The sequence below is a fragment of the Oryzias melastigma genome, linkage group LG9 (genome assembly GCF_002922805.2).
Source record: "Oryzias melastigma strain HK-1 linkage group LG9, ASM292280v2, whole genome shotgun sequence".
NCBI classification, from domain to species: domain Eukaryota; kingdom Metazoa; phylum Chordata; class Actinopteri; order Beloniformes; family Adrianichthyidae; genus Oryzias; species Oryzias melastigma.
The window spans coordinates 25500596-25526305 of NC_050520.1; the positions used below are offsets into that span (position 1 = coordinate 25500596).

A 25710-nucleotide genomic window follows, 5' to 3' on the forward strand; every position below is an offset into this window, starting at 1 on the left:
AATTTCAAAATTGAAAATGAAAGAAAAAAGTTGAAAGTGTTTTTTTTGTTTGTTTTAGTTTTGAAAATGATATTTTTAGTTTTGAATCTTAAAAATGTTAACATTTGAAGCTGAAAATAATTAAGTTTATTTTAGAATAGCAAAAAAGTTTGATATTTTAATTAATTTATTTTTTTGGCCAAACATAAATATTTTTTTTCAATTTGTTTTATTTGGGTTCCAAATAATATTGGCCCCAATGTAGCTCCATAAGTGTCAAGCAGGAAGGCACTGGGTCCCATTTTTAGTCTTTGGTATGACTCAGCCAGGATTTGAACTCTCGACCTTCCAGGTCACTGAGCTGATCAGATGCAAACCTTAAGACTAGGAGAACATGATAATTAAATGGATCTAAATCCTGTGAAGTGAACATATACTGTAACCTTAGTATCTACTGTATCTAAAGTGGCATTGAAGCTAACCTAAAATTCACCATGGTTACCGAGATTTAAATTTACTGACAGGCCGCCTGAATTTATCTGCTATTTAAAACACATTTATTTGCCTTGAACGTTTTTTATGCTCTCTATAGTAAATGTTGTGCTGGGAAAGAAAGAAAGGCCCTCTTTCTGAACAAATTATTTTCCTACAGGACATTTTTCATTCTTTTGGCTAATTTGGCATCTTGTTCCATTTGAAAACATATAACTATCCAACATTTGTTAAACAGACAGTTGTTTTCTGTAGTAAATCCCCTAATTTGATCACCTTAATTACAATAGATTTTGTAAATATCAAGATTGAGCGCAGCAGCTTCGTCAGTTAGCGCAGGAATGCTTTAAAGCTAATCTAATAAAATTGCATAAGGGAACCTTTGCAAAGCCACTTACCCAGTAAAAGGCTTGCATCCCCATTAGGCAAAAATTCCCCCAGACAGGAATAGATAGCAATTGATTTGGACTTCCTTGAAAATATGTGATCACTCACCCTAATTTGTGATTTGGTGAAGTCATTTGGAGGTCTCCAAATGGTGTTTTGTCACTGGTCATTTGATCGTGGATTAGATGGTCACTTTTTCTTCTAGAGGCTAATAAGCCTCATCAAGAAGTCAATAATGTACCCATTTCAGCCAACAAGAACCCACTCAATTCAGCATGGAATGACTGCAGAGGGTGCAGTTCTACTTTTGGCTCAGGTCTTCTTTTGTTTCTTTTTTTTAATTTTATTTTCAGTATTCTCCTTTATTGATTGTTATATGTCAAACAAAAATTTAGAACTAACTCTACATTACACTTTTCCGTATAATTTAAACTTATTTAAATGGGATTTTTTTTTTCTTGTAGATGTCAAAGCTGTCGGAAGAAAGCAACCAGTTACCCACAGAGCCGATCACTGCAATAGGAGTCGTCACGTCCCCCAGCAAAGCCCCAAATGGCTACTATGTTGTGAGTAGACGTACCCTTCCTCTTCCTAAGCATCACTAGTGGTGATGATGCAGCTGCATCCCAATTCATGCTTTATTATGGCTGTATTCCCATCTTTTGAGGTGATCTTGGTTTGTTTCGAATTGGACTGTATTTCGGTCTACATGGGCTTCATGCTCAGAGTGGAACGACATCAGCAAACCGAAGGAAAGTAGCAACCATGACGATGAAACACAGCAATTGAAATGTGTCTGGATGAATGCAGGATTGTTAAAAACCTTTTTCCAACGACCGTGTTCCTGACAATCTTTATATCATCAACACTTAGGGTACCTATGGGCTCAAAATAAGGCCATTTTACTAGATTTGCAACCACAACTGCATGTTTGCACATAAATCAAGTTTCATCATACCGGAAAATGAATCTGCCCAAAAAATGTAGGTTTGCAAATGACTAAAAAGGGATCTGCATGCCCATAAAAACAGATTTTTTTCAAAACAAAAAACTGCCTGCGAGCCCCTGTAGTTGTGGTTGAGAATTATGTCCCCGTCTTCATGATTGGATGTCCACAAATCAAACTGTTCAATCGAAGAGAAGGTGGCTTCCTGTTGTCCCACCCCGCCGCAGATTTTAAGGTGGACTTCAGTGTTAACATGACAGAGAAAAATGTACTTTAGACAGTATTGGAAGCATAGAGAAATCCTTCAAAAAAAAATTGAAAATTTGGAAATAAAATGGGAGATGGCTACGATTTTAGCAGATAGTAAAACTTGTGACTATTTCAAAAATTTCAATTTGTTTTTTTAAGGATATCCCTATGTAACCTACACTGTCTACATTACGTTAATACTGAAATCTGCAAAAAATGGTAGAAAAAAAAAAAAAGTAAAAACGTTACAAACATTATTTCACATAGGCAAATGCGAATCCCTTTTTCATGTTTACAGACTTGAATTTTTTGGGCAGGTTTATTTTGCTGTATGATGAAACTTGGTTTATGTAAAAACATGCAGTTGCGAATCCATTCAGACGCATTTACAAATCTTTTTTGAGCCCATTCTTAGACGTCGTCCCCTCAACAGCCACCTTCCAGTGTGTCTCCATTGTACCAAAGTAACAATAAAAAGTGTTTTACCTGACGATACAGAAATTCAAAATTGCTCAGCGAGAAGTAAAGTTTGAATAAGTGGACTATCTTGACAAGTATTACGTAAGGATTACAAAGTGTCATTCTTTCTCCTGCTGCTTGCCTTGCCCTCGTTATTCCTGACCAATAACTGACGAGATCTTTAGTCGTGTGGTTTTGTTTACCAGCTTTGGTTCAAAACAGTGGAAAGGCGGATAGAATACAGATCAAAAACACAAGTTCAGGACTCAATCTGGACCAAATTAAGTGGACTTGGTCTGAACCATCAGACTTTTCCAGTGTGAATTCACCCTAAGATCCAGACTTTTCTTTCTTCATCATTAAAAAAAATATTACTTAAATTTGGCTAAAACTAGTTGTTAATAAAAGCCCCCAAAACATTTGCCGAAATAGTTTGTTATAGAGTTCATCATATCATACATATTATATATATTGCATGTTTAGAGCATGATCCACTTCAGATTTAACTCTCTGTGGTTAAAGTTCATGTCCATGTGCAGTACGGAATCTCCAGTGTTTCAGACAGTCATATCGCATAACAAGCGGCACTCCATACTTGTAATTAAGTTGCCCATTATCCCACAAATCTTTTTCCTAGTGAGCCGCTCCAACTTTAGTGGTTAAATTGCACATTTTATTTCATAAGTGCGTGGGTACATTCCACTTCATTCATTAAATGTGGTCAAACTTGGTGGTGTATTCTAATTCTCTGTAGGGATGTTGGCAGCCTTTCTGTGTGGTTTATTTTTTCTATCTTCTTCTTGTTTTGATCCAGTCAGATGATTTATTTATACAGCTTACTTTGATGGTTGAGAGGTTTCTCCATTTCTGTTGCCCCCAGTGCTGCAGAAACACCAGGGGCAAGGGTTTAATGATGTTTGTCCAGGCCCCAATCATTTCCCTTTGTCCCTTTGTGTTCCTCATATTCACATTCTTTACTGTTAAAAAGAATGGGTCTTGATTTAAAGTTTTGTGGCTTGGGTGTTTATTGAAACAGCTTTGTGGCTGTAAAAAAAAAAAAGATTACAATAAAGGAAGAGACCTCAAATCCAACAGCTCAGATCATGCTCGGGGGCAGATTTCTCTTCCTCTTTCTTTTGCTTCCTATCTTCTTTCTTTTTTTTATTTTCACCCTATGCCCTCAGTCCCTCCCTTTGCTCCCAGATCTTATCTCTTCCTGCTCCACCCTACAGATGCAGCTTGTTCAAATCTTCCTGCAGATGATAGTGGGTGGAATCACAATGAAGCCACGGGCAGGAAAATTGCAAACACACCACAGGATAGTGACAAAAAGAAAAGGAAGCCCATAAGACTTCCTCTCGTTGCAATGAGGCATTAAAGTTCATGAGGAAATGATGTGCATGTGTTGGTGAATGATGCACCAACTTTTATTACAATTTCAGAGTTGGTGAATTTTTTAGAGAAGCACAAGCTTCATGAAGTTAGAAATCGTTGAAATTGTCAAACAACTGTGGATAATTTCATACAAAAACTTGCTTAAAAGTTACTAAAAAAACAGAAAATATTTAAAAATGTGACTTTTAAAAGGTAGATTCAACTACAATGAAAACAGTATCTAGGTTTTTTTCTGGTTTTTTTTCTGTTTATTTAGGTTTTTTTTTATTGCCTTTATAAGGAAACGTATTGTATTACATCAAAATAATAATAAAAAAAAGTGGGGGTCTCTCTAATTTTTTATGTTGGGCGTGCTAATTTTTTGCTCTAATTTTTGTATTTCAGGCAATTTTTTTTAATACTAATTTTTTTCGTGTTTTGCATGCTAAATTTTTTGTGTATTATTGCTCTAATTTTTTGTTTTTCAGGATAAATTTTTTATTTGTGCTAATCTTTTGTGCTTTGCATGCTATTTTTTGTGTGTTTTTTGTGTGCAAATTTTTATCTGTATTTTGGGTTCTAATTTTAATTTTTCTGTCTAATTATTTTTGGGGCGGGGATGTGCTATTTTTTTGAGTGTATATTTTGCATGTCAACTTTTTTGTGTTATGTGTTCATTTTTTTTTTTTTTTTCGGGCTAATCTTTTTGGTGTGTGTGTCTTTTGTGCTACATTTTTTTCTTACTACCTTTCTTTGCATGTTTTTTGTCCTAATTTAGGGGGGGTTGTGCAATTTTTTTTGTGTGTGTTTTCTGCTCTAATTTTTGTTTTCTGGCAATTGTTTGTGTTTTTTGTGCTAATTTTTTTGTGTTTTGCATAGCCTACTAATTTTTTTGCATGCTTTTTGTGATAACTTTTTTATCTGTGTTTTTTGTGATAATTTTTTTAAGAACTACAAAAGCAAAGAACTAAAACAGGCTGGGTATTAACATTGCCCTTTCATGAAAACTATAAAAAAGCATCTGCAATTAAAAATGGAAAAGCTAAACTGTCTCTGTGTCATAGACACTCCGTGTCCGTTTTGTTTATGTGCTTGTCACGATATTACTAGTCTTTTTTGTTCTCCCTACTTACTTTACTTACAAACATTACGGAGCAAAACATTAGGGATGTATTGGTTATATTTACCAGAATTAAACATATTTTTTTATTTGTGAGACAATGTTAAGCACAAAGCAGTGATTTCCGATGACCAGGATGTTCACGTTGTGGCTGTGGCTAGGCTTTTTTTCCAAATTGAATACAAAACACTTCCATACTTTTTAACTTATGTTTCTGTCAAAATGTTCACCCATGTTAAAAGTAAAGAAGTCAACCAGGAAAACAGAAACATGAGAGTGCCAATATTTAATGCTACTCAGTAAATACAAAATGACACCAATTAAAAATGTCTCTCAATGAGGCTCAGAGGAACTGGATGTCCATTGATTTTTTTTTATTAATTTATTTATTTTTTTTAAGATGCCAGCGTATGTCATGATCTCTACCAGATGATTTACCACCAGTGCTTGTGAAAGCTCTGTTCACTGTAAACTGATATGTCACGGCGGACATAAAGACAGCAAAGGCTACACCTGTGCATCCTCACTTACTGCTCCTCTATCAGACTTCCTCTCCCGTCATCTCTTTGCAGGTGCATTTCAGGACACGAGAAATTCCTCTCTGTGTTGCTGTAATGTCAATATCTGGGTCACGTCTTAGAAAGATGGCATGAAAGGAGGTGAGGCAAAAGAGAAATGAGAAGAGGGTGTAAAACAATAGAAAAGAAAAATATGTGGAGAAACAAGTTATTAAAACTATATTGAAAGTTCTGGCATTGATGAGCTCCAAGTAGTTTGGCTTTGTGTTTGCAGGACCAGTTAAACTGATGTCTGTCGAAATGGGGATCTGTTTGGAACAGCAACAGTCATCCTGCTGCTGCCATGTTTCAACCTTTTTGAAATCTTGAAAAAATGAAAAGTTAGCCTCCCTTGATATCCCATCATCTCTTTGCTTACACTCTCTCCCGCTAGCTTACAGCACCTCACAACCTTATGCTAACATTAGCGGTGCAACAAAAATGACGAGCAAAATCATAGCTATCCAGCTGTATAGTTTTGAAGCATGACTAGCTTTTTCAAGAGACACTTTTTTATCTGCTCCTGATTCATCACAATTTTAATAAAGAAAGGCAACTTTTATCTTAAATTGTTTACATATGCCCTCTATCATGAAAAGTATGCTACAAGAATGTGTTAAAAACACCAAAAACATGATATTCATTTAAAAAGGTCTTTAACTGCATAAAGAGGTGGACTCAAGTTTGTTTACTTGAACAATTTGTGGCTTAGAGAGGTATAAAAACAAGACTTATATACTTATATATATATATATATAGTGATTGTAGTAAATATAGAAAATGGCTTGGTCCACATTTTATGGGGTCTTGGATCTAAATGATCTCTACGTTTTTATGTGTAGGCTACGTGTTTATGTATATAAATAGGACATTTATTCTCAAAATTTGTAATTTTTTAATGTGTCTTTCTTCTTCAGTGTCCCATTGATCATCTTTTGATCTATTTTCAAAGCGTTCCCTGTGGTCTTTAAATTGTGATCATGCTCTTTTAAGCCTAAATTTAAAAAAAACTGTGTCATTTTCAAGGACTTAGTTTCTGCAGAGCGGCAGGATTTCAATAGAAAGTACTTCTGGTAGCTCATTAGGGAGCTTGTGGCCTGCCGATTCTAGCTTCAATGTCACAGCCACAAGTCTTTTACAGAGTCATTCTTTTTTTGGTCCCTAAAAATCTAAAAAACATAGAAATGCAATTTTAAGCTAAATGTAAGAAAAATGACTCAAAAGCATTTTAAACACAACATTTTCATTGGAGTGGTTCCTTCAAAGTATTTTTTGCTTCTCTGTAGCCGTTCTTTATCTTTTAATATGCTGTTTCTTTGCACACCTGTATAGCGCTTTACTCCAAGCATTTCATAGCTCTCTCCTGCCATTTGTATCCAGAAAAGCTCCCTACAGTTGGCTTATTCAGCAGTCCCCTAACGACATGTTTCAGAGGTGGGCCTTTAGATCACTGCAAGTGGCAGTTGAACCTGTCGCTGCATTTTTAAAATCAAATGATGTGACATTTTTCCGTGTCAGGGGTGTGATGTCCCTCACCGGGCTTGTGACTTCCTCTACATTGAAGTCTTTTTAACGCAGCCGCCGTATGGCAGCGGGCTTGAAAGTGTTAGAAAAGAGGCGGTGCAACTTTACACATGCTTTTCATGCTGCGGCTCAGCAGTTGGTTGTTTCACATTCAAGTTGCGTTCCATCCCTGTTGCCTGCGGCTGTGGCAGGATGATGCCTGAGGTGCCTCCTTGGAGGACTGTGCCCTCGTTACTCCTCAGCTTGACTTTGGGTTTCACAAAGCGAGCCCTTTGTTTACGCTGACAGGATGCGCTGGCTACTGACCTGGAAAAAGTGGCCAAGACGGGTTGTCTTGTAAGGAAGAGGGAGGCTGGTGATGTATAGGCTCCTTTTGGGACCTTTCATGGAAACGGCTGTTGGAGACGCCCCGCAATCCCTCTCCCCTCTCGTCTTCTCATCCTTTTCTCTCCTGCTATCTGTCTCTGCTCCCGATGCTAGCCTGCGCTCTCATCCCTTTAGTCAGAGCTGGTTTTGCATGAATCTCTCCACGCCGTGTTTCCCCCCACCTAGTCACTGGGGTCATTCATCATTATTGTCAAGAGGGTAATATGTGTGGGTGGGTGCAGAGATCTATGACTTCTTCATTTGAATGAACCTCATTAGATTGACTCTTCTTTGTAAAGGATCCCTTTAGAAAATAACTCTGGCAGTTATTCGGGTGATTCTCACAGGATGGCCAATGGAACGTGACGTTTCAAGCATATTTGCTCGTGTGATGGTGGAGGTTTTCCGTCGGGTTATTTTACCCTATCAATATGCTCCATATTCCTTCCAGTATTTACATACTGGACGTCAATAGGATTTTTTTTTTTAATAAAAGCAGTTTGTCTCAGATGTGCAGCATAAGTTTACCTGTGACCTGGTTGCTATTACCACAGACGGCTTACCTAAATAAAGATACACTCCACTTTTACCCCAGATATAATCTTGGCTTTACCATTCAAGCACTTCGCTTTCCTTATTAGAGCAGATACTTGTCAGGGCATCTTTAATCAGCCAGGTCCCGAGGGATGATATTTTTAGCCTCCTTTTTAGGGGGCTAAGACTTTACCCACGTAGAGCTCTAATGAGATGAAGCACAAGTGTATGCACGCGTTAATTAAAGCTAGTATGCAAAAGGAAGAAGCAAAAGCAGCACGCCCATGGCATACATACATTAACTTTATCCCACCTCCTGGAGGTTTTTTTATTTATTTTTTTTGTCTCCTTGTTTCTTCTCTGTTTTTTTTTTTAAACGCAGGTTGCACAAACAACAGATGGCGCTGACGCCGACCTGTGGAAGGACGGCTTATTCAAATCCAAGGTCACCCGCTACCTCTGCTTCTCCAAAGAAACTGTAAGCATGATTGTAAACTTTTCTGTTCCACCAACTCCACACTGTTTGGAATTTATTAGCTCACTCTTCTACTCCCAGAATACGACGCACTTTGATCGGCAGAAGTGCCATGTGCAAAGGCCAACACTGCATTGGAGTTTTCAAATTTCACTGTGCATATTCCAGTGGAAACATACTATGGAGACATATTCTTCTGGTTGTATGCTCTCCAGAGGACGCCATTTATGTTTATTCATGACACAACAATGAGCTGTATTTTAACTACTCCTTTTTATTCAATTCGCACTGTCCCTGTGGAGAAAAATGTTGCCAGCCAGTGATTCTTGGAAGCTCATGTGCATAATATTTTTGAATATGGATATTTAACAAAAAAAAAAAAAAAAACACTTTCAGTCTGTTTGGGCTAAATATAGAATTCCCAATTTGAGCCGCCATGATTCCACTGGGGCTAAAATGCTCTTTGCATCATATTCCTCCTAATGCTGTTGAGTCATTTTTAGACTCTTCGCCTGTCTGCAGCACACAGTTGATGCGTATCTGCTTGGCTGTCAGCTGCTCTGTGGCCATAAATACACCTGCTTGCATTGCCAGAGTCGTCCACCTGTCCAGCCTGTGCTCATACTATTGCCTCACTATTAATTAAGTCTTCCTGGCTTCCAGGTGCACAATGCCGGCTGAAATGTCAACAAAACCGTTTTTTTTTTCTTGTTGTTGTTATTGCTTTGCATCAGCTCCACTTTCAAAACTTAATCAAGTCCCATTTTTCTCCCCAATATGTCCTCTAGAAGCCACTGAGCATCAGTGGCCTCGCACATGAGCACAATTTGGAATATAGCATACAAATAGCCTCTTCCTACTTGCTGTGTATTATCTTAAAATATGTGTCCTCATTGTTTTAGACATTTTGACGCAAATAAAACATGACAAAGCCATCAACAAAGGCTATTTTGTCTGCCAGTCATTGGAACTCCCACTGTAATTGTCCATGACAAAAACAGATTCTGTAAAATTAGCTCCTGCATTATGTGTGTGTGTGTGTGTGTGTGTGTGTGTGTTTGTGATTTATCATACTCTAGGTTGAAGCTAGATAGTTTTTTTTGTCAGGTTGAGACGGATAAGAAATCTCTAGAAAAAGGCAAAAAACACACAAACGGGTTTCATGCATAGTAATAACATTCATCCATATTCTTCCTTATGTTAGTATAAAAACTATGAATAAAAAATGCCTCTAATGGCGATGACAGTCGGGCAACGGTAACAGTGTAACCGAGGCGTTTTGGATGCTTCAGGTCACGCCTGGCTCCCTCCACTCTCTACTGCCGCTGTGTTTTATTGCAATTTATTATGGCAAAAAATGAAAGTGTAATGGGAGGTTGAGGGGGAGCCGTGCTTGAAAATGTCAACCACGCAGTCCCTGATTACTTTTAACTAGTCCCATTCTGTTGATCAGGACGCCTCCGCTGACTCCCATCAGGCCATATCTTCGCACCAAAATGATGAGGAGGAAGTCCTCTCATTTTTAACCCTTTAACACGAAATCCTTAACATACTGTAATAGGGCTGGGAATCACTGGGTACCTCACGATACAATGCTATACATGGCTCACGATTTAGATGATATCACGATACTGCAACAATTGGTAAAAATCGCCTCTAATAATTCACATTATACAGAAGAACACATATTTTTAGCAAAATGTATCCCTTATTATTTTTTAGCTTGAACACAATCATAATAAACAAATTGTTTCTTATTTTATGCAACAAATATTGGACACTTGTGCAAATGAGTAATAATATGGTCTTTGACAAGCATTGACACCAATTGAGTTGGAATCATCTATAAAATTCAGAGTTCACAACAGTAAACATGAACAGCAGTTTCACTATTTAGTGTAAAATGCTGTAAACAACAAAACAAAAATTAAACAATTCAATAAATTCAATAAAATATGGATTCAGTGATATATCGCAATACTTTATTTGGCGATACTTGTATCGATTTCAAATAACGCCAAGGTGAAAGTTAATAATTATTTAAAAGCAAACATGTTGTTCAGTCTTATTTTTGTTTTCCACTTCAATGTTTCTTAAATGACCAAAAAAAAAAAAAAAAGCACCATAAATTTGCTGGGGTAAAAGTAGCTTGTTTATGATATACAGTTCTGATCATTAAATATAATATATTTTATCATTTTACTTTTGTGAAAAATGTTTTAATATTCAGATAATTCTTAAGTCATGAGTATGATATGTTTCATATCACCAGACTCTTGCCAATATACACCCCTAAATTCAAGCAGCTGCCAGGTACGTCGGTTCTCATGACAGCTAGTCTTGCGATGTGCACCCTCTATCTACCTCCAAAGGAACGCCTTACCAAAGGATGGCGAGTATAACGATTTAAAGCCTCTTCAATAGAAAAATAAAAAAACTGATACTTGCTGAGAAACCATCGAGAATCAATTGCAGGACTAAATATTGTGATATATCGCAATATCGATATTTTGGTACACCCTTATACTGTAACTTTTCAACAGTTAGCACGATAAACGTAATTCCAGCAGATCTTGAAGGAGAAAAGCGGCGTGATACCAATTAAAAAAATTCAGTAAATCAATAAATAAAAACGGGAGCTCCGGTGTTAAAGGGTTAATGGAAGCTACTTATTTCTCAGAGATTTCCTTTCACTTCGCCCTTTTCTTTTGGTTTTCCTCTCTTGAGCTCTCCTGATCTGGAGGACACATTCTCAAACTTTTTGAATTTTCTTGTCTTTCAGAAGCCAGAAGTTGTTGTGGATATAAAGCTAATTGACAGCAAGGATCCATTACCGGACTTCTTCACGGCCATGCCAGAAACAATTGACACAAGTAAATAAACAATCAGCAGTGAGCACTTCACCTTTTTTTTCCTTTTTTTCCCACTCTGACCAGCTTCCACAAAGGTCCTTAGGGGCAGCTTTGCTTGAGATAGTGAATGTTTTATGGGTGCAGGTTAGCTTAATTTATGGCAGACAGTGGGAATAAAATAAACATTTTGCCCTGGAGGTAGAAGAGAAGAGAATCATGACTCATTGTTTATCTCAGCTGGTGCTGGGCTTTTCTTTATGAGGGTCTTATTTATTTATGTATTTATTTGGGGGAGAGGACCAGTAGATGGGGGTTATCTAATATTAATGAAATGCATTCCCCCGATGCTTTGGCGCTTTTTGAGTGCTACGTATTTCCCTCTTGCTATCCATGCCTTGGAAATGTAATAATATTTTGGTGTGGGAAGTGAGGACAGCTTGTTTATTATTTTTATTATCATTGCATTTACACTGCACTTTCTGGTGTTGCTGGGGAAATAAATGAGCAAGGCATGGATGCAATATAAGCAGGCAAAGCAATGCTTTTTTTTTTTGCCAGAATGAAGAAAAGAGATTATGCTTTGTTCGGTCGTGTTGTAATTTCATGTTTTATTACTTCATGGGTATCCTTCTTTAATGTATATATGTGACATTATGTATGAGTTTTCCTTGTGAATATCAAGTTTAAGTCCCAGTTGTACACAAGATCTGATAAAGGACTCACTTGGTTTTGTGGTTTTATCCACTAAAATGATAAAAGTGATAATAACAGCTATGAATTTTGCAGTTTTTTAGTGTCCACTCATTTTTTTTCCTGTGAGCACACAGTCATTTGGAAAATCTCTTATACTTGGAATTTAAGACAGCTAATATCTAAACAAAATTGGATTTGAAATATCTAAGTACATGTTTGTATCAACAAATTCTCATCCCAAAGTCTCACCTATTGACTTTTCGTTGAGGCCCCTTCTGGGTCACTTTTTGACATTTTGGGTGTCCCCAACTCGTCGTTTTTTGAAGTGCTGGCTGATTGTAAAATCAAGGGTCCACAACCCTCGGTACTGGACACACACTGGTCTTCGGGATACATCCAGGACTGGAATCCTAACCCTGTACAGCATCCGTTTCTCACCCAGTACTGCGTCTGGTACTGGTACCGGTTTGGGTCCAGTACCGCGTCTGGTATTGCATTCAGTACCGCATGCGAGCCGGGTTAGGGCTAGGGTACCTATAGCGGGTTTGGGTACCTGCAACCGTACTGGACTGGTTCAGGTTGCGGCCCGGAGGTTGGGGATTGTGATTTAATGGGAACAGCCAGCATGTCAAAAAACAATGAGCTGGGGGCACCCAAAACGTCAAAAAGTGACACAAACGTGTCTTTAACCAAATGTCAATATGTGACAACTTGGTAGTGAGAATGTGTGTGTTTGTATTTACTTAACTCTGATGAAAATCATGTTTTTGACATGTTCTTGTAGCATTTTTCTCATTATAGAGGACATATAAAAGAAAATTTCACTTACAGTTGTGAGTCTGAATATTTCCTTATTCAAATTGTTTTGAATCGGTAGCAGACAAAATACATGCAGTTTAAAAAAGCTTGTAGTTATTACGAATGAACAACAATTGACAGGCCACAAACTCCATTTTTATGCATCAACTAGTAGACAAATAGATCCATGAATATCTTTGTTTTCCTCGTCTGAGCTGGCATCTGGATCAAAACTGTATGGCTAACTCCAATATTGCTGACTACTTTTGATGTACTGGTGATGTTATGTTGGGGCTGAAACCTAGTTGGAAATCATGTAAAAGGATAGATGATGGGAAAGGGAGGCAGGCTTACTCTGTGCCAATGATCCCGCCAACAACTCAGAGGTAAATTTCTAATGAACTCCTACCACTCTGCAGAAACTATATCCCAGAAAACTGTGCAAGTTTTTTTATTAATGTTTTGGCTAAAACCGGCATAATCGTTATTAAGACTATGGTCACATATCCTTAAATGTCACTGCACTGCGACCTAAAATGCATGTTTTTCTTTTTTAGCAAATTTAGCACGTGGCTTCATGGCAGCATTTGGAATCGGCCGTGCGGGAGGATTCAAGAAAAAGTTGAAATTTCACAGCGACTGGACAATTTTTCTCAAAAAGTTGACATTGGTTGGTGCCACATTTCAAGATCATGCTGTGGCAACCTAGTGACTATCGGGGATGACGCCATTATGAAATTGGGTGGCAGCTGGGTGGCCACAGGACGAATCGCCAGCAAGCAGCAGCTCTGACTGGACGATGTGTTAATGTCTCTGAATGGTGACAGTCCATATCAAATGCCACTGGCCACCCAGTAGTATGTGGTATATAAAAAGCAGGCCATTCTCCACGCCTAATGGTGCTTCCATCTACATCCATGACCACGCTGATGATTTAAAAAAAATTAAAGCGGCACCATAAAATCTTGAAGATTCTGCCGATGCCTCCCTATCGTAAGAGTGGCAGTTGTTTTTGTGACCTTAGCATAAAAGACAACTGAAAGCACTTTTAAAATAGCTCAAAAGATGTTTGGAGGTGGACTTGAACAGATTAAAGATGTCTCTAGTTGTTTTTTTTTTTGTTTTTTTATATGAAAGCCCAAAGGAAACAGAACGGAATAGGCACCCACCTCCTCCTCTCTGACACCTTCATATGTATTTCTCCCATCAGAGGAAGCTGCCATGAGGAAGAGGAGGCTGTGTGTGAAAATGATGCCTCGAGAGGCTGCTGAGACGGCTGTCTATGACATACAGATCACCACCAAATCCAAGTACCAGGTGGTGAACTACACATGTAAAGGGTGAGCACAAAACACGGGAACTGCACAAAATCTGAATGTTTTTGCAATTTTTTGTCAGTCGCCATAATCAGTGCCATCGTTTTTTGTTTTTGAATATTGTGTCATCTAGAGACAGGAAATGCATGGGATGGCATCATGATCTGTATTTTTTTTTTTGCTTTTTAGTGAAATAAACAGTATGGGAATATGGTGCAAGATGGGAGATGTTGCTCGTAAGTTAAATCAGCGGGCGCCCGCCCCTCTTCCGTCTGAGGCCCAGATCAACCCACCAAGGTAAATTGTGTACTTTATCTTCTCTACTGTTTTTTAATTTCTTCGAAATTCTTCTGTTTCTCTCATCTTGCGTACATACCAACGTGTTCAAGCACGTCTTCTTGAACGCTCATTTAGCACATGGTGTTCACACTGGATGAACAAGGAGGGGTTTCTTCCTCTACTACTTTTTCCACTGTTTACTAGCTCATGTCTGCCACCTACAGTTGGGCGAGGTTTGTCAAAGCAGTACAAATGTTCATATCTTGCTCTAGACTATTTCTTTTACAGCTCTATTCCAATAAAGAAAGACTTAGTTCCAAACACAAACAATTATTTTTTTTCCTTCATGATTAGTTTTCCTCAGTGATTTAATTTAATTGCCTAATTTCCCAACCTGGGATGAATAAAGTATTTCTATTCTATGCTTGGGAGAGGGGTCGTCTGGAACCCACAAGACAACACAAGCTTTTTTTTTTTTTTCCAACAATTTTTTATTTTCACTGGTGTCCATGGCAGACATGAAATCCTCTCCACCTTTATCCACTTTTGTCATAGCAGGGATAACACTTCAAAGTAAAGGTGGGGTTATCTGGACCCCTAAAGATAGCACTGACATGTTTCAACTTAAACATGTAAGTAAACCATTGGAAAAAGACCATGACCACGGACGACATTCAGAGTTTCTAATTTCTTCTCCAAATAGTGAAAACTGAAAACAAATATACAAGGTGTTCACTTTAAAGCATCTACAAATATACGAAAATAAGAGTTTTACCAACCCTTAAACGAAACTTTCTTTACAAGTAATACAAAAACATATTGTCTTAAATGTATATAAACAAATGTAAAAACTTACAGCATTGCTTTGAAAGAACTTCAACGTAGATGGCAACAGATATCCCTGTCCTCAAGGTGTATTTCAGCCGCTCTGTGTAAAACCGGAAGTTCTGCGGCAAAACCGGAAGTTATGTCGGGAAACCGGAAGTAGCTGTTTTCGGTAATTTTCTTGACTTAACTCTTTTTTTTTTTCTTTTTTTTCTTTTCTTTACTTATTTATTTTAATTCTAACAACATATAACCCACTTCCAAACTACAAATTGCAGGAAGGCAACACAAGCACAAACATACATATGTCCCCACTGAAGCTGAGTCCCTGATTTGTAAAAGTTCCACCTGGTTTAACTTTTAATGTGAGTTCAAAGGCCTTGCGTTTTTTTCTTAAAGCCCTAAAATAACAGTACAAACCCTAGAACGCTAGAGTTTTAAACACGGAACTGAGCACTAACTGCTGTGAGGGTTGTGTCTGGAGACAGTAATGTAGCAGAGAAGAGAACTGCATGACAGGCTAACTAGACAGGATCCCTTGAACAAGAACATGAGTTCAATCAGGGCTAAACTTCCACTATTTATGCTTGGTCCCGTGAGGCAGAGGCAGGTCGCTCCTTTGCCTCTGTGACAGGAGCGTTCTGCTGTGCAGACTAAAATGTGGCCTCAAGAGTTAGCGACAGCTGCAGAGGAAAGGAGGAGAGCTTTGAGATCTCCTCTATCCTGGAATGGAAGCTCTCCCTCCTCGGCTCATGCTGCTCCAGCTTCCTCCACCTCAGGCCTCAAAGTGAAAGCAGCAGCCCTTTGTACTGTGTCCAGATCAAACAGCTCAATTATTCATCACAATAAAGAACTGGGGATTTCCACAGCAAATTGTAAATAAACAATTGAGACTGTTTTGGTGCGGCGGCGCTGTGGAGAGGGAAGCTTGGCACGGGGTTCTGATGTGTTTGCCAACGCGAAGTGCTGCAATCCAGCGCCGGGCTGAGTAAAAGCCACTTAAAAGCCACATCAGACCGACGTGCTTGGATGCCAGCAGGCATATTCAAAACAGAGCTTCTGTTTGCATGGCCCTGCTGTGGGATGAGAACAATAAATGCACAGCTGTTGATTCATTCATTCCTTTTTCCAGACCCATTTTAGTCTGCTCAGGGTCGCGGCAGACTGGATCCTATCCCAGCTGTCACAGCAAACAGGCGGGGAACGTCCCGCGGAGGAAAAAAAAAAAAAAATGAGACAGACAGGCATGCCCCTTCACATTCATGGTCATTATAGTGTAACCAGTCAAGCTACCATGCATGTTTTTGGAGTATGGGAGGATGTCAGCTTGTGTGAAGAAAACCTACACATTCATCCAAAAAAAAAAAAAAACACACATTCAGCCTCCACAGAGATCTCTTCAGTAGGGAACTTTCATGCTTCAGACTAAACCGGCTCACCACTGCCCAACTTCTGATCCATACAGAAAACACTGTTGAGTAATGAGTTGGGCGGGTTTTTAAAGTCGGTGGTCAATAATCTTTGATGTGCTGTAGTTATGGTGAGCGCTCAGGCCAGTGTGTGCTTTTGCGTTTCTCCGCCATTAATCCCGAGCTCTTTTGAAGCCCACTTTTAAGTTTGTGAGACTCAGAGGTTTGAATAAATTGCACCTCGAAGCGACTGGCACCCCCCACCACCACCCCCCTCCCCCTGATGCCTGCTGAGATCACAGGCCGCTGTTTTTTGTATTAACATTAAAATTCATTCCACAGTCGGAGGATTTTCTTTGGAGAATATTTTCATCGGCGGAGCGCTGACACGTAAGGACGGCACTGTGGGCAATTTAGACTGTGGCAGTTCTTTTGACTGTTTATTTCTGTGTACTTACATGCACTTCAGACAGCCATACATGTGACTGTAAATAGTTCTGCGCTTGCTTTAAAGTCACAGATTAGATAGATTGACACAGTTATTCTGGATTTTTAAGGAACTGCAGCTTCACTGTGTGTACGACGCTTCACCTGAAAAAAATACTCTCACCTGTGTCCCTATCTTTGAAAGTCCCACTCTGATCCTTTTTTTATTTATTTTTAAATTCATTCCAATGTTCTTTTAATTATAATTATGCCACTTTTAGCCAATATCCAAAAGCCTGTGTTGTTTTCTAGGACATAGTTTCTGCAGAGAGGCAGCAGTTGATTAGAAATTTGCTTCTGTTGTTGTGGAGCAACACCGCCCCCCTTTCCCATCAACCATGACTTAGAGCTCTATGGTACAATTTTTCCTGCTACCCTAGAGCTCCTCACACCCCTAACCTAATGCCTCGTTTCCACTGAGCAGTCCAGACCGGAGTGGACCGGACCGGTAAAGTCTTACCATTATAAAATTAACCCAGTAGCGCGGACCGATTCGTACCAGTTTTGCTCCCCTGTTGGTTGTAAGTCCATAGAAAAATGGAACGGAACATTTATAGTGGAGCTACTGTCGTCACATGATGAAATCTATTGATTGGTGGAGAGGTGCTACAGCATCAGCAAGCGTCCGACCAGCGCTTTTCCCGACTCAAAATCCAAGCCGAAAGTTTTGTCCTGTTTTGCGGCTGTATTATTCTTAGCTTCCCGCAATCTTCTTATAAAGAATATTCAATTCTTTGCACTTAGTATTCCTCCCTTATTCACAGGGGTTAGGGACCAGAGACACGCCAAATTCACATATATTCATATATATATATGTCCCCTGTTGTCAAAAAAATACCACAAGAAGAACAATAAGGTAGTAGAGTGAATCATTAAATCTTAATGGCTACCATAGAGCTGGACCTCTTACATGTAGATGATGCAGTTGAGGAGAAATGTTCAAAATTTCAGAAATAGTTGTAAATTTGCGTTGGCTCCTGCAATTGTGTTAGTGCAGTGATCCATGCTCAGCTCTGAAGCGCCTCAGGCAGGTAAACCCTGATAGTGTTGAGTCGAAACAAACCTTTTTTTTTTTTTTCCTGCTGTATCCACAGGGTGTTGTACCCTGCACAAGGTCACAACTTCAAGGCTAAGTTCTTTATTTTTTTTCATCCAACAGTAGCAGAAAAAAAAATCTGGAAAAGTTTATTCTTTAATTGTTTGAAAAAAAGCCCCTTTAGTCAAACAGGGTTATGTTGGAGAAGGATTGTCATAATTAGTGGTACTTTTACTAAATTAAATCCAGCAGAGAAACATTTTTGAGAAACAGTGTGAGGTGCAGGAGCCCTGCATGCATTAAAAACCTATTTTGATTTTCTTTTAGTCAACTTTAAAACTATTTCCAGTGGTCTTTTAATTATGATTTTTTACCTAAAATAAAAAAACCTGTTTGCCTCTGAATTGGCACAGAGCAACCCCGCCCCTCTTCCTATCACCTATAACGGAGAACTCTCCATTTACTGCTCCTCACACCCCCAACCTAACATTATTGATGAAACCAAACTAGTGAGCAATATTGGAGCTTTCCAGACACACAGAGTCAAATGTCAGCTTGAATGAGTTGATGCATCGGAATGGAGAGGAGGGGGGAGCTTGTGACCCCTGATTGTAGCTTCTACATCACAGCTTTAAGCTTTTTTCAAACTATATTGTTTTTCCTACTCCTGATTTAGAATGATTTGAATAAAAATATACACAGACTTAAAATTTTAAGCAAAATCTGTTTTATCAATGTCTTCAATCATCAGAAAAATGCCACAAGAAGATGTTAAAAACACACTTTTTAGTGGGGCCAAAAGTGACTTTTGGTGGCCTTTTCTCTATGACAAATACTGCAGTTAGACTGGATTTCAAGCTTTCATTTCTGACTTTACCTCTTGCTTTTGTACATATCTGCTTAAAACAGGAAAGTTATAAAACAATGTAATCAAGCATGTTAAATGCCTCCTAATCCAGTTTATCTCCAGCATTTCTAACAGCAACAGTGTTCCGTTTTGATTTATAGCTGTAGCTTCATGTCAGCCACTTTAGCTTGTTTTCTGTCAAAACTGTCCCTAAAATGTAAAGAAAAAGCTGGGCCTCTTCATCAGCCCTTTAATGTATCCTGTAAAGTATCGTCCTCCTTCCTGCTCCTGACCAGCGCTGCCATTTGTTCTCCTGATAAAACTGTCACAGTTGACGCTGATATCTGACCTCTACGATGACTGCCGGCATAAATTAGCTTTGTCCTAATATTGCAATTTCTTTCGCCTCACTCAAAACCAAGGTTTTTTTTTGACATTGTTCTTTGAATAATAGGCTATTGTACACACGGACCCATTTTAGATCAACTGCACAGTGATAAATATGTCAAGGCCAGCTGTCTTTTTTTTCATTGCATGCCCATTTTTTTCTTTTTTCCTTTTTTTTTAGCGCGAAAAGTCTAGCCAGTCATCATCAGTGTCAGAATTGGCATTTATATCAATACATTTAAAATTGCACAGTCTTCCAGGTCTGACACTCCACACATTGCTTGAGCTCTGCTGGAGTATTGTATCAGCTTTCATTGCTCACTGGTTAACCAAGGCTTCTCACTGCACACAACTCTTGAGAGAAAGAGACACCGTGACTGTCATTTACATGACAGATCTCCTGTCTGAAGTGCCGAAGAACAATCCTCGCCGGCTCAATCTCGCTTATTATTTTATGTTCAAAAAGTTGCCAAAAAAGCAGCAGAGATCAAGCGGACGGAATACGGAGTGATGCCGGAAATGATTGAATGATCACCCGAGATCAGATGGCCGCCGACGATTCGGGGATTCGCCGCCAAATTCACAGAGACCCCCTTTTCAGCACCTGACACTGAGCTTAAAGGAGGATAATGATGGGTGAGAAAGCAGCTCCCATAAAGCAGCGGCGTTGGCACATGCAGGAAGGTGTGGAGATGTTGTCACTGGAAAGGCTGGATGTGTGTCAAAACAGGAGCTTCCAGTTTTCTGTATTGCAGCTCGGGCTCCTCAGTCAGTGATATGGCTTTCATTCTCATCTTAGCTCTCCATGGACTACTGCTTGTCTTCCTCCACCGTCTCTCACACTTCCGTGTTTTTCTTTTTTTTTTTCTTACTCTTTGTCGACTTTTATTTTTGAAGTTGAAACTACTTTCTTTATTCTATAGAAAAACAAAAACAAAGATGAACTTCACACAAACCAAATCTGGTGGATTGGTATTCAAGTCGTCAAGTAATCCTTTGTGATGTGCTGTGCTTTTTCTACCCTAATATGATTTTAACACAGGCAGATTTCATGGGAATGTAATACTCTTGATCTCTGCTGTAATTGCGTAAATCTTTCAGGCTGTGTTCCCAGTTTTACTTTAATTTGATGAGGAACTTCCCTGTAATTGAATATTCAAATTAGGAATATGTGTCAATATGGCTCTCCCGGCCCGAAATGAGGATTAATTGTTTTCAAAACTCCAGTGACCACCATAATATGAGCACCAACACTGCTGTTGATTAGCAAGTGCACTTGCCATGTTTTTGTTTTAGGAATTAGTTGTCTAATTGATTTGCCATATGTTACCCACACCAATGAACCTAAAATTGTATTTAGAAATCAGCAATTTGGATTTAGACATGTTTGTGTTTTGAAAGGGGAGAAAAGAAACAGAAGACAACAAAAATCTGCCCTTGAGATTTATTTTTGAGAAAGCACAAGTACTTTGTACTTGTATTAGAAACTTTAATTATCATTTGATTTGTTTTAACTCATTTTAAAGTCTCCAAAAAATAAAGCAAATGTTTTTAATAAAAAAATAGCTTTAAAGCATTTTTTTATTTTTTGAGAGGAACCTGGTGGAAACATTGGCCATAAACAGAAATTATGCAATTTACCCTAACCCTAACCCCGGGCTCCCACTGCAACTGCTGGAGCCTTACATAACTTTAAAAGTGTGAGAGAGGAACCCTCACTGCGACCTCTATGATATGGGCTCTCAGGCGCTCCAATCTGTTATGTTGCGTTCGTCAGACATCGGAGCTGAGTCGCAGCACTTTTTGTGAAGTTGGGGCTATTAATGACCTAAATCGTAATAAATGGCGGCTTATCGCACGAACCTACATGAGTTCGGAGTTATGCGAGGTCAGCATCAGAGCCTGTGGCTGCAGCCATCCCATAGCCAAAGAGAGCCATCTGCATAGCTAAACCGCTCCCACGTTGTACCTGAGCTGTAACGGTTGCCGTGGGAGCCCGGGGTTACCCTCTGCTCTTTGAAGAAACAATTCTCAAGATGCTAGGAAAGGCAGCCAAATTCAACAACATGGTGTGTAGGCCTGAGAAGGACCTGCATAGAGGTCAAAATGTCGCCGCTATAACACGGTATTTTTGATCCTATTGAAGACCTTTTTTTATTATTATTATTTTATATATTATTTCATTCTAATTCTTAGTTCTGCTTTTTCATTCGATTTCTTACAAAAACATTAAATAAAATTAAAATAAAAATAATCAAAAACGTTTCATTTGCATCTCATTTAATTAGAATAACAAAGACAATAATATTTATATATTTTTTTAAAGGATGGTGAATGGATAGTGATCCGTTCATGGAGGGGAAGAAATGGACCTAAGGGGAAGAAGTGGTGAGACCTACTTTGGGATGGACCAAGCAAAACACCCAACTTCCACAGAAAGGGGGCTAGAAATCTCCGCCCTAACCCAAAAGTGTTCCGAATTGTAGAAAAAACTTGTATAAATCTTAAAATGGGAAAAACTTTAACTGCTAGGGTCACCAGTTAAGATAGATTTTTCGAGTGACATGGAGGAACTTCAGGTTCCAGACATTGATGTCTGCATCCAGGTCCTCTTGAAGTTGACAGAACAGAACATTATCACCCTAATTCTGTTGGTTATGCCTTTCTAATATCGAGTTTCCAGTTAGCTTTACCTGCTTAGAGTGCAAGAACATACTACATCAAACTCCTATCACTGAGTAGTATGTGTCACTGCACTGCAAAAACTGAATCTTTAGACAGCAAAAAGACTCTTGCTCCAAGAAAAAAAATATCTTTAGAAGGTTTTTGAATTGCTCTTAGTTTGAGAAAATATGTCTAAGTGACTGGAAATATTTTCCTAAAATGCAAATTCCTGGTAAGTCATTTTTTCTTATTTTGTTAGCAGATATTTTTGCTTATTTAAAGGAATGATTTCAAAGGTAAATAATTTTTCACTGATTTCTAAGGTGCCGGTTTTTGTATTATGTTATTTTATTACATTAGTTATCTCAGTTATTTTAAATAATTTATGATATATTTCCATAGAGTTTGCTTTTTGATTCTTCGAATCTGTGTTTGTCCTGTTGGGCATACATTAGGACAGCAGGGTGCTCGTTGAACTCCCATGATCCTCCTCTGCACATCTTTGCCTTTATAGCAGAATGTTTGGTGTTGCTTTGGAGAAAAACGTGTGAAGGAAAAATGAGGGATTTTGAAACAACAAAAAGTCTCATTTGATATATTAAAAACACAGTTTTGTCCTTTCACATTTTGTTGTGTTCTGTTTTTTATAATTGTAAAATGATGAAGGACTTATGTTTCTTCACCTCTGACTTCCTTTGAAATTCTAACACTTCTAACATAACAATCCACATATTTTTGTGACACTTTTCGTCCTTTCCCCCCCCTTAACTTCTATCTGTCTTTGCGCTTTGAAAGATGTCTACCTTTCTTCTCCAGCAGTGGAAGCAACCTTTGCAAGGTAAAGGAAGTCCACGTTGAATGTGGCAGTCCTTCTCGCAAGATTGATGCCAACCTTTTAAAAATTCACCATTGGCCTGGGTTTAACATGGCCAAATGTGGATGTAAATGAGAGAGAAGAAAGTCGACCCTTTCACTGCAAATAAATCTGAGTTGCAGACTTCCGCTCATAAATACCACAGCCTGTCACAAGTCCTGTTCTATTGCTGTTGATGGAAATTATTGCATTTATTTATCTCATCCAAAGAGATAAGGGTTGGAAACTCACCGCTCACGTGTAGCACCTTCAGAATATGAGTCCCCGGATTAAAACATAAATATGAAATATTTTATTTTGCGTGTCTTTCAAGCAAAGACGGATGTTATTTATTCATAAATGAAACCCATTCAGTGGATGATACACAAAATACACTTCCATCATTTGCACCTTCTCACTAAATCTTCATATCTTTGCTTTAATTCAGAAGAATTCCTGCTTGATTTGCATCCACTTTGTTTTGCTTTTGTGCATGGAATCTTTTTCTGTTTTACCTGACCATACAAAATTATTTATGAGAAAATGCCTATATATACATTGGTTTATCACACAGCTTCGTTGAAGCAGCGGATTCTTCCCCCTGCTTGCTGTGGATTTATCGATCCGTAGGGTAGAGACAGTGTGTAATTTATGATAGCTTGATTGATGAGGATTTCAATCTTGTATGGTTTGTTAACTTCATCCACCCACAAAGTACAATCTGTGTTGTTTGCTGTAATACAGGGACATGAAATAGTATTAATAAATAACAAAATGAATCAACGTAAAAAGCTATCTTTACCATCAGCTTATAAAAGCTATAATTTTACCATCAAGATATCTGACACCCAAATATAACAATTATTAATATTTATTTATCATAATTAGGTTTATCATCATCAATATACAATAATAATAATCAGTCCGAATCTGAATTGTTCCTCCACTTTCTCCTTACCCCTACATTTAGCCCTTCAAATTTAGAGTTTTGGAAAAATAGTGTCTTTAAATTGGGATGAAACTCCCGCTTGATGACATCATCAATAGTCGCCGGTCAGCTATGTTAGCACAGAGATGCTAGCGCTTGGAAATACGTAACAGCATTGGTTTTATGATTTTAAAAAGGTCATGCTAAAACAAAAAGTCAATACTTACACGCATCCACGTGAAGAAATCTGTTTTCTTTGCAGTACAGTGACACGGTTTACCCTCACGGTGGAGAGACACAGAACTCGGAATGCCTTCCCTTATTCCGAAAAAAAAAAAACTATTTCGGACATCCTCTTACCTTCATATTTCCCCTCAGTTAGTAGGGAGAAGCCAGAGGGGTAGGGGAAGAATTCAAACTCAGACTCTTGAAGCCCAATGAGGCAATTGTTCTTGTGATATTGGGCTGTATTGATGAAATTGAATTGAATTGAATTGAAACACAGGTGCTTTTTATCAACCCAATTCTTGGGTTAATCATGTTAGGACGTATTCTTAGTAACTTTTTGACCAAATTTTTTATTTTATTTATTTATTTTTTTTGCATTATATATACAATCTCTCTCTCTCTCTCTCTCTCTCTCTCTATATATATATATATATATACAAACTATATGTTATAGTATATTTATGCATTACCTTTTTTAAACCTCAAACTATTCATTTTTTTGCACAGATGTCAGACAGATCTCTGTTTTTCGCCTTCCAACTGATCAATGTAGCCGCCAATCGTTGTCTTTTCTTTCCACAGGCGGATCATGAGCAGTCCACTCTATGAGCAACTGGGTGGAGGGATCTACACCATGACAGGTACCTATAATCACACTAATAAATTGGTGCTACTTAAATTCAGTGCCTAGAAGTTGTAATGTTAAGTCTAAACTGGAATTTGGAAAATATATCTCTCTATATTATTTATTTTATCTATAATGCAACAAAAACCCGATTTTCCTTCTTTCTATACGTTTAGTCAGAGCTCTTCTGGTACTGGATCTACAAATATGCATGTCTAGATGTTCTTACTGATGGATATTGTACAGGGCAGGGTTTTTATCTCCAAGAACGTGACTTCCCAGAGGAGGTCGGCATTAACAGCTGTCAAAGATGATCCATCACATCCCGCGCTAGCATATGTACCTTTGGAAATCCCACAGTCTTTGTCGAGGAGAAATTCGATTGAGCAACCGAACGGTGTCCCGTGACTAAAACTGGGAAAGGTGAATTTGTCGAGGAACAGAGCTTTGGCTCTGACAGCCTCTGTGCCAAAAGAGTCAGAGTTGGCTGGAATCCTGTGAACTTCAGGAGTGTGTGAGCCAAACGAGGTGAATGAGGCAGACAGCCTCTTATCCAGCTGGAGAGAGACACCATGTGGTGAGGATTTCTTATGCTACAAAAGCTGTGGCACACTCAGGATTAGAATTTAAATGCAGCCTAAAATGGAATAAACATCTCTTTAAAGTCAAATCTTTAGGATCCAAAATGCATTTTACTAAAATAAAATGTTCGAAAACGACTTTGAAAATAATTTTCCAATAAATGCATCATTTTTGTTGACATTTTTATCATTTGAAACTGTGGTCATGACATGCTCTGAAGTAGCAGACATTAGCATACAGCTCGATGCTTTGCCGCATTTGGTGTGTGCTTCGTCCACTGGGACGGGGTGTGAGTGACAGGGAATAACATGCACACACTGTACAGAACTCTGCCAGCAGTCATCATTTGTCTGCAGAAAACTGTCCTCTGCAGGTGTACAGACTTCCACCTTTCTCCCCTCATGAACTGACGGGATTTCTTTTTTTTTTTTTTTTTTTTT

At 38.5% G+C, this 25710-nt stretch overlaps 1 protein-coding gene and 1 long non-coding RNA gene across 2 annotated transcripts in view; one reads left to right on the plus strand and one right to left on the minus strand.

Moving 5' to 3' along the window:
• The window catches only part of LOC118599153, a 26809-nt gene extending 9709 nt beyond the window's left edge, over nt 1–17100 (minus strand). The window contains exon 1 of the long non-coding RNA XR_004948451.1: nt 15257–17100. This is a non-coding gene — a long non-coding RNA (uncharacterized LOC118599153). The remainder of the gene's footprint in view (nt 1–15256) is intronic.
• mvb12bb (multivesicular body subunit 12Bb) overlaps nt 1–25710 on the plus strand; it is a 46260-nt gene that overhangs the window by 1241 nt on the left and 19309 nt on the right. Inside the window, exons 2-7 of the mRNA XM_024274521.2 lie at nt 1323–1424; nt 8370–8465; nt 11245–11335; nt 14016–14145; nt 14311–14418; nt 24646–24704. Coding sequence (XP_024130289.1) covers nt 1323–1424; nt 8370–8465; nt 11245–11335; nt 14016–14145; nt 14311–14418; nt 24646–24704 — 586 coding nt within the window. The remainder of the gene's footprint in view (nt 1–1322; nt 1425–8369; nt 8466–11244; nt 11336–14015; nt 14146–14310; nt 14419–24645; nt 24705–25710) is intronic.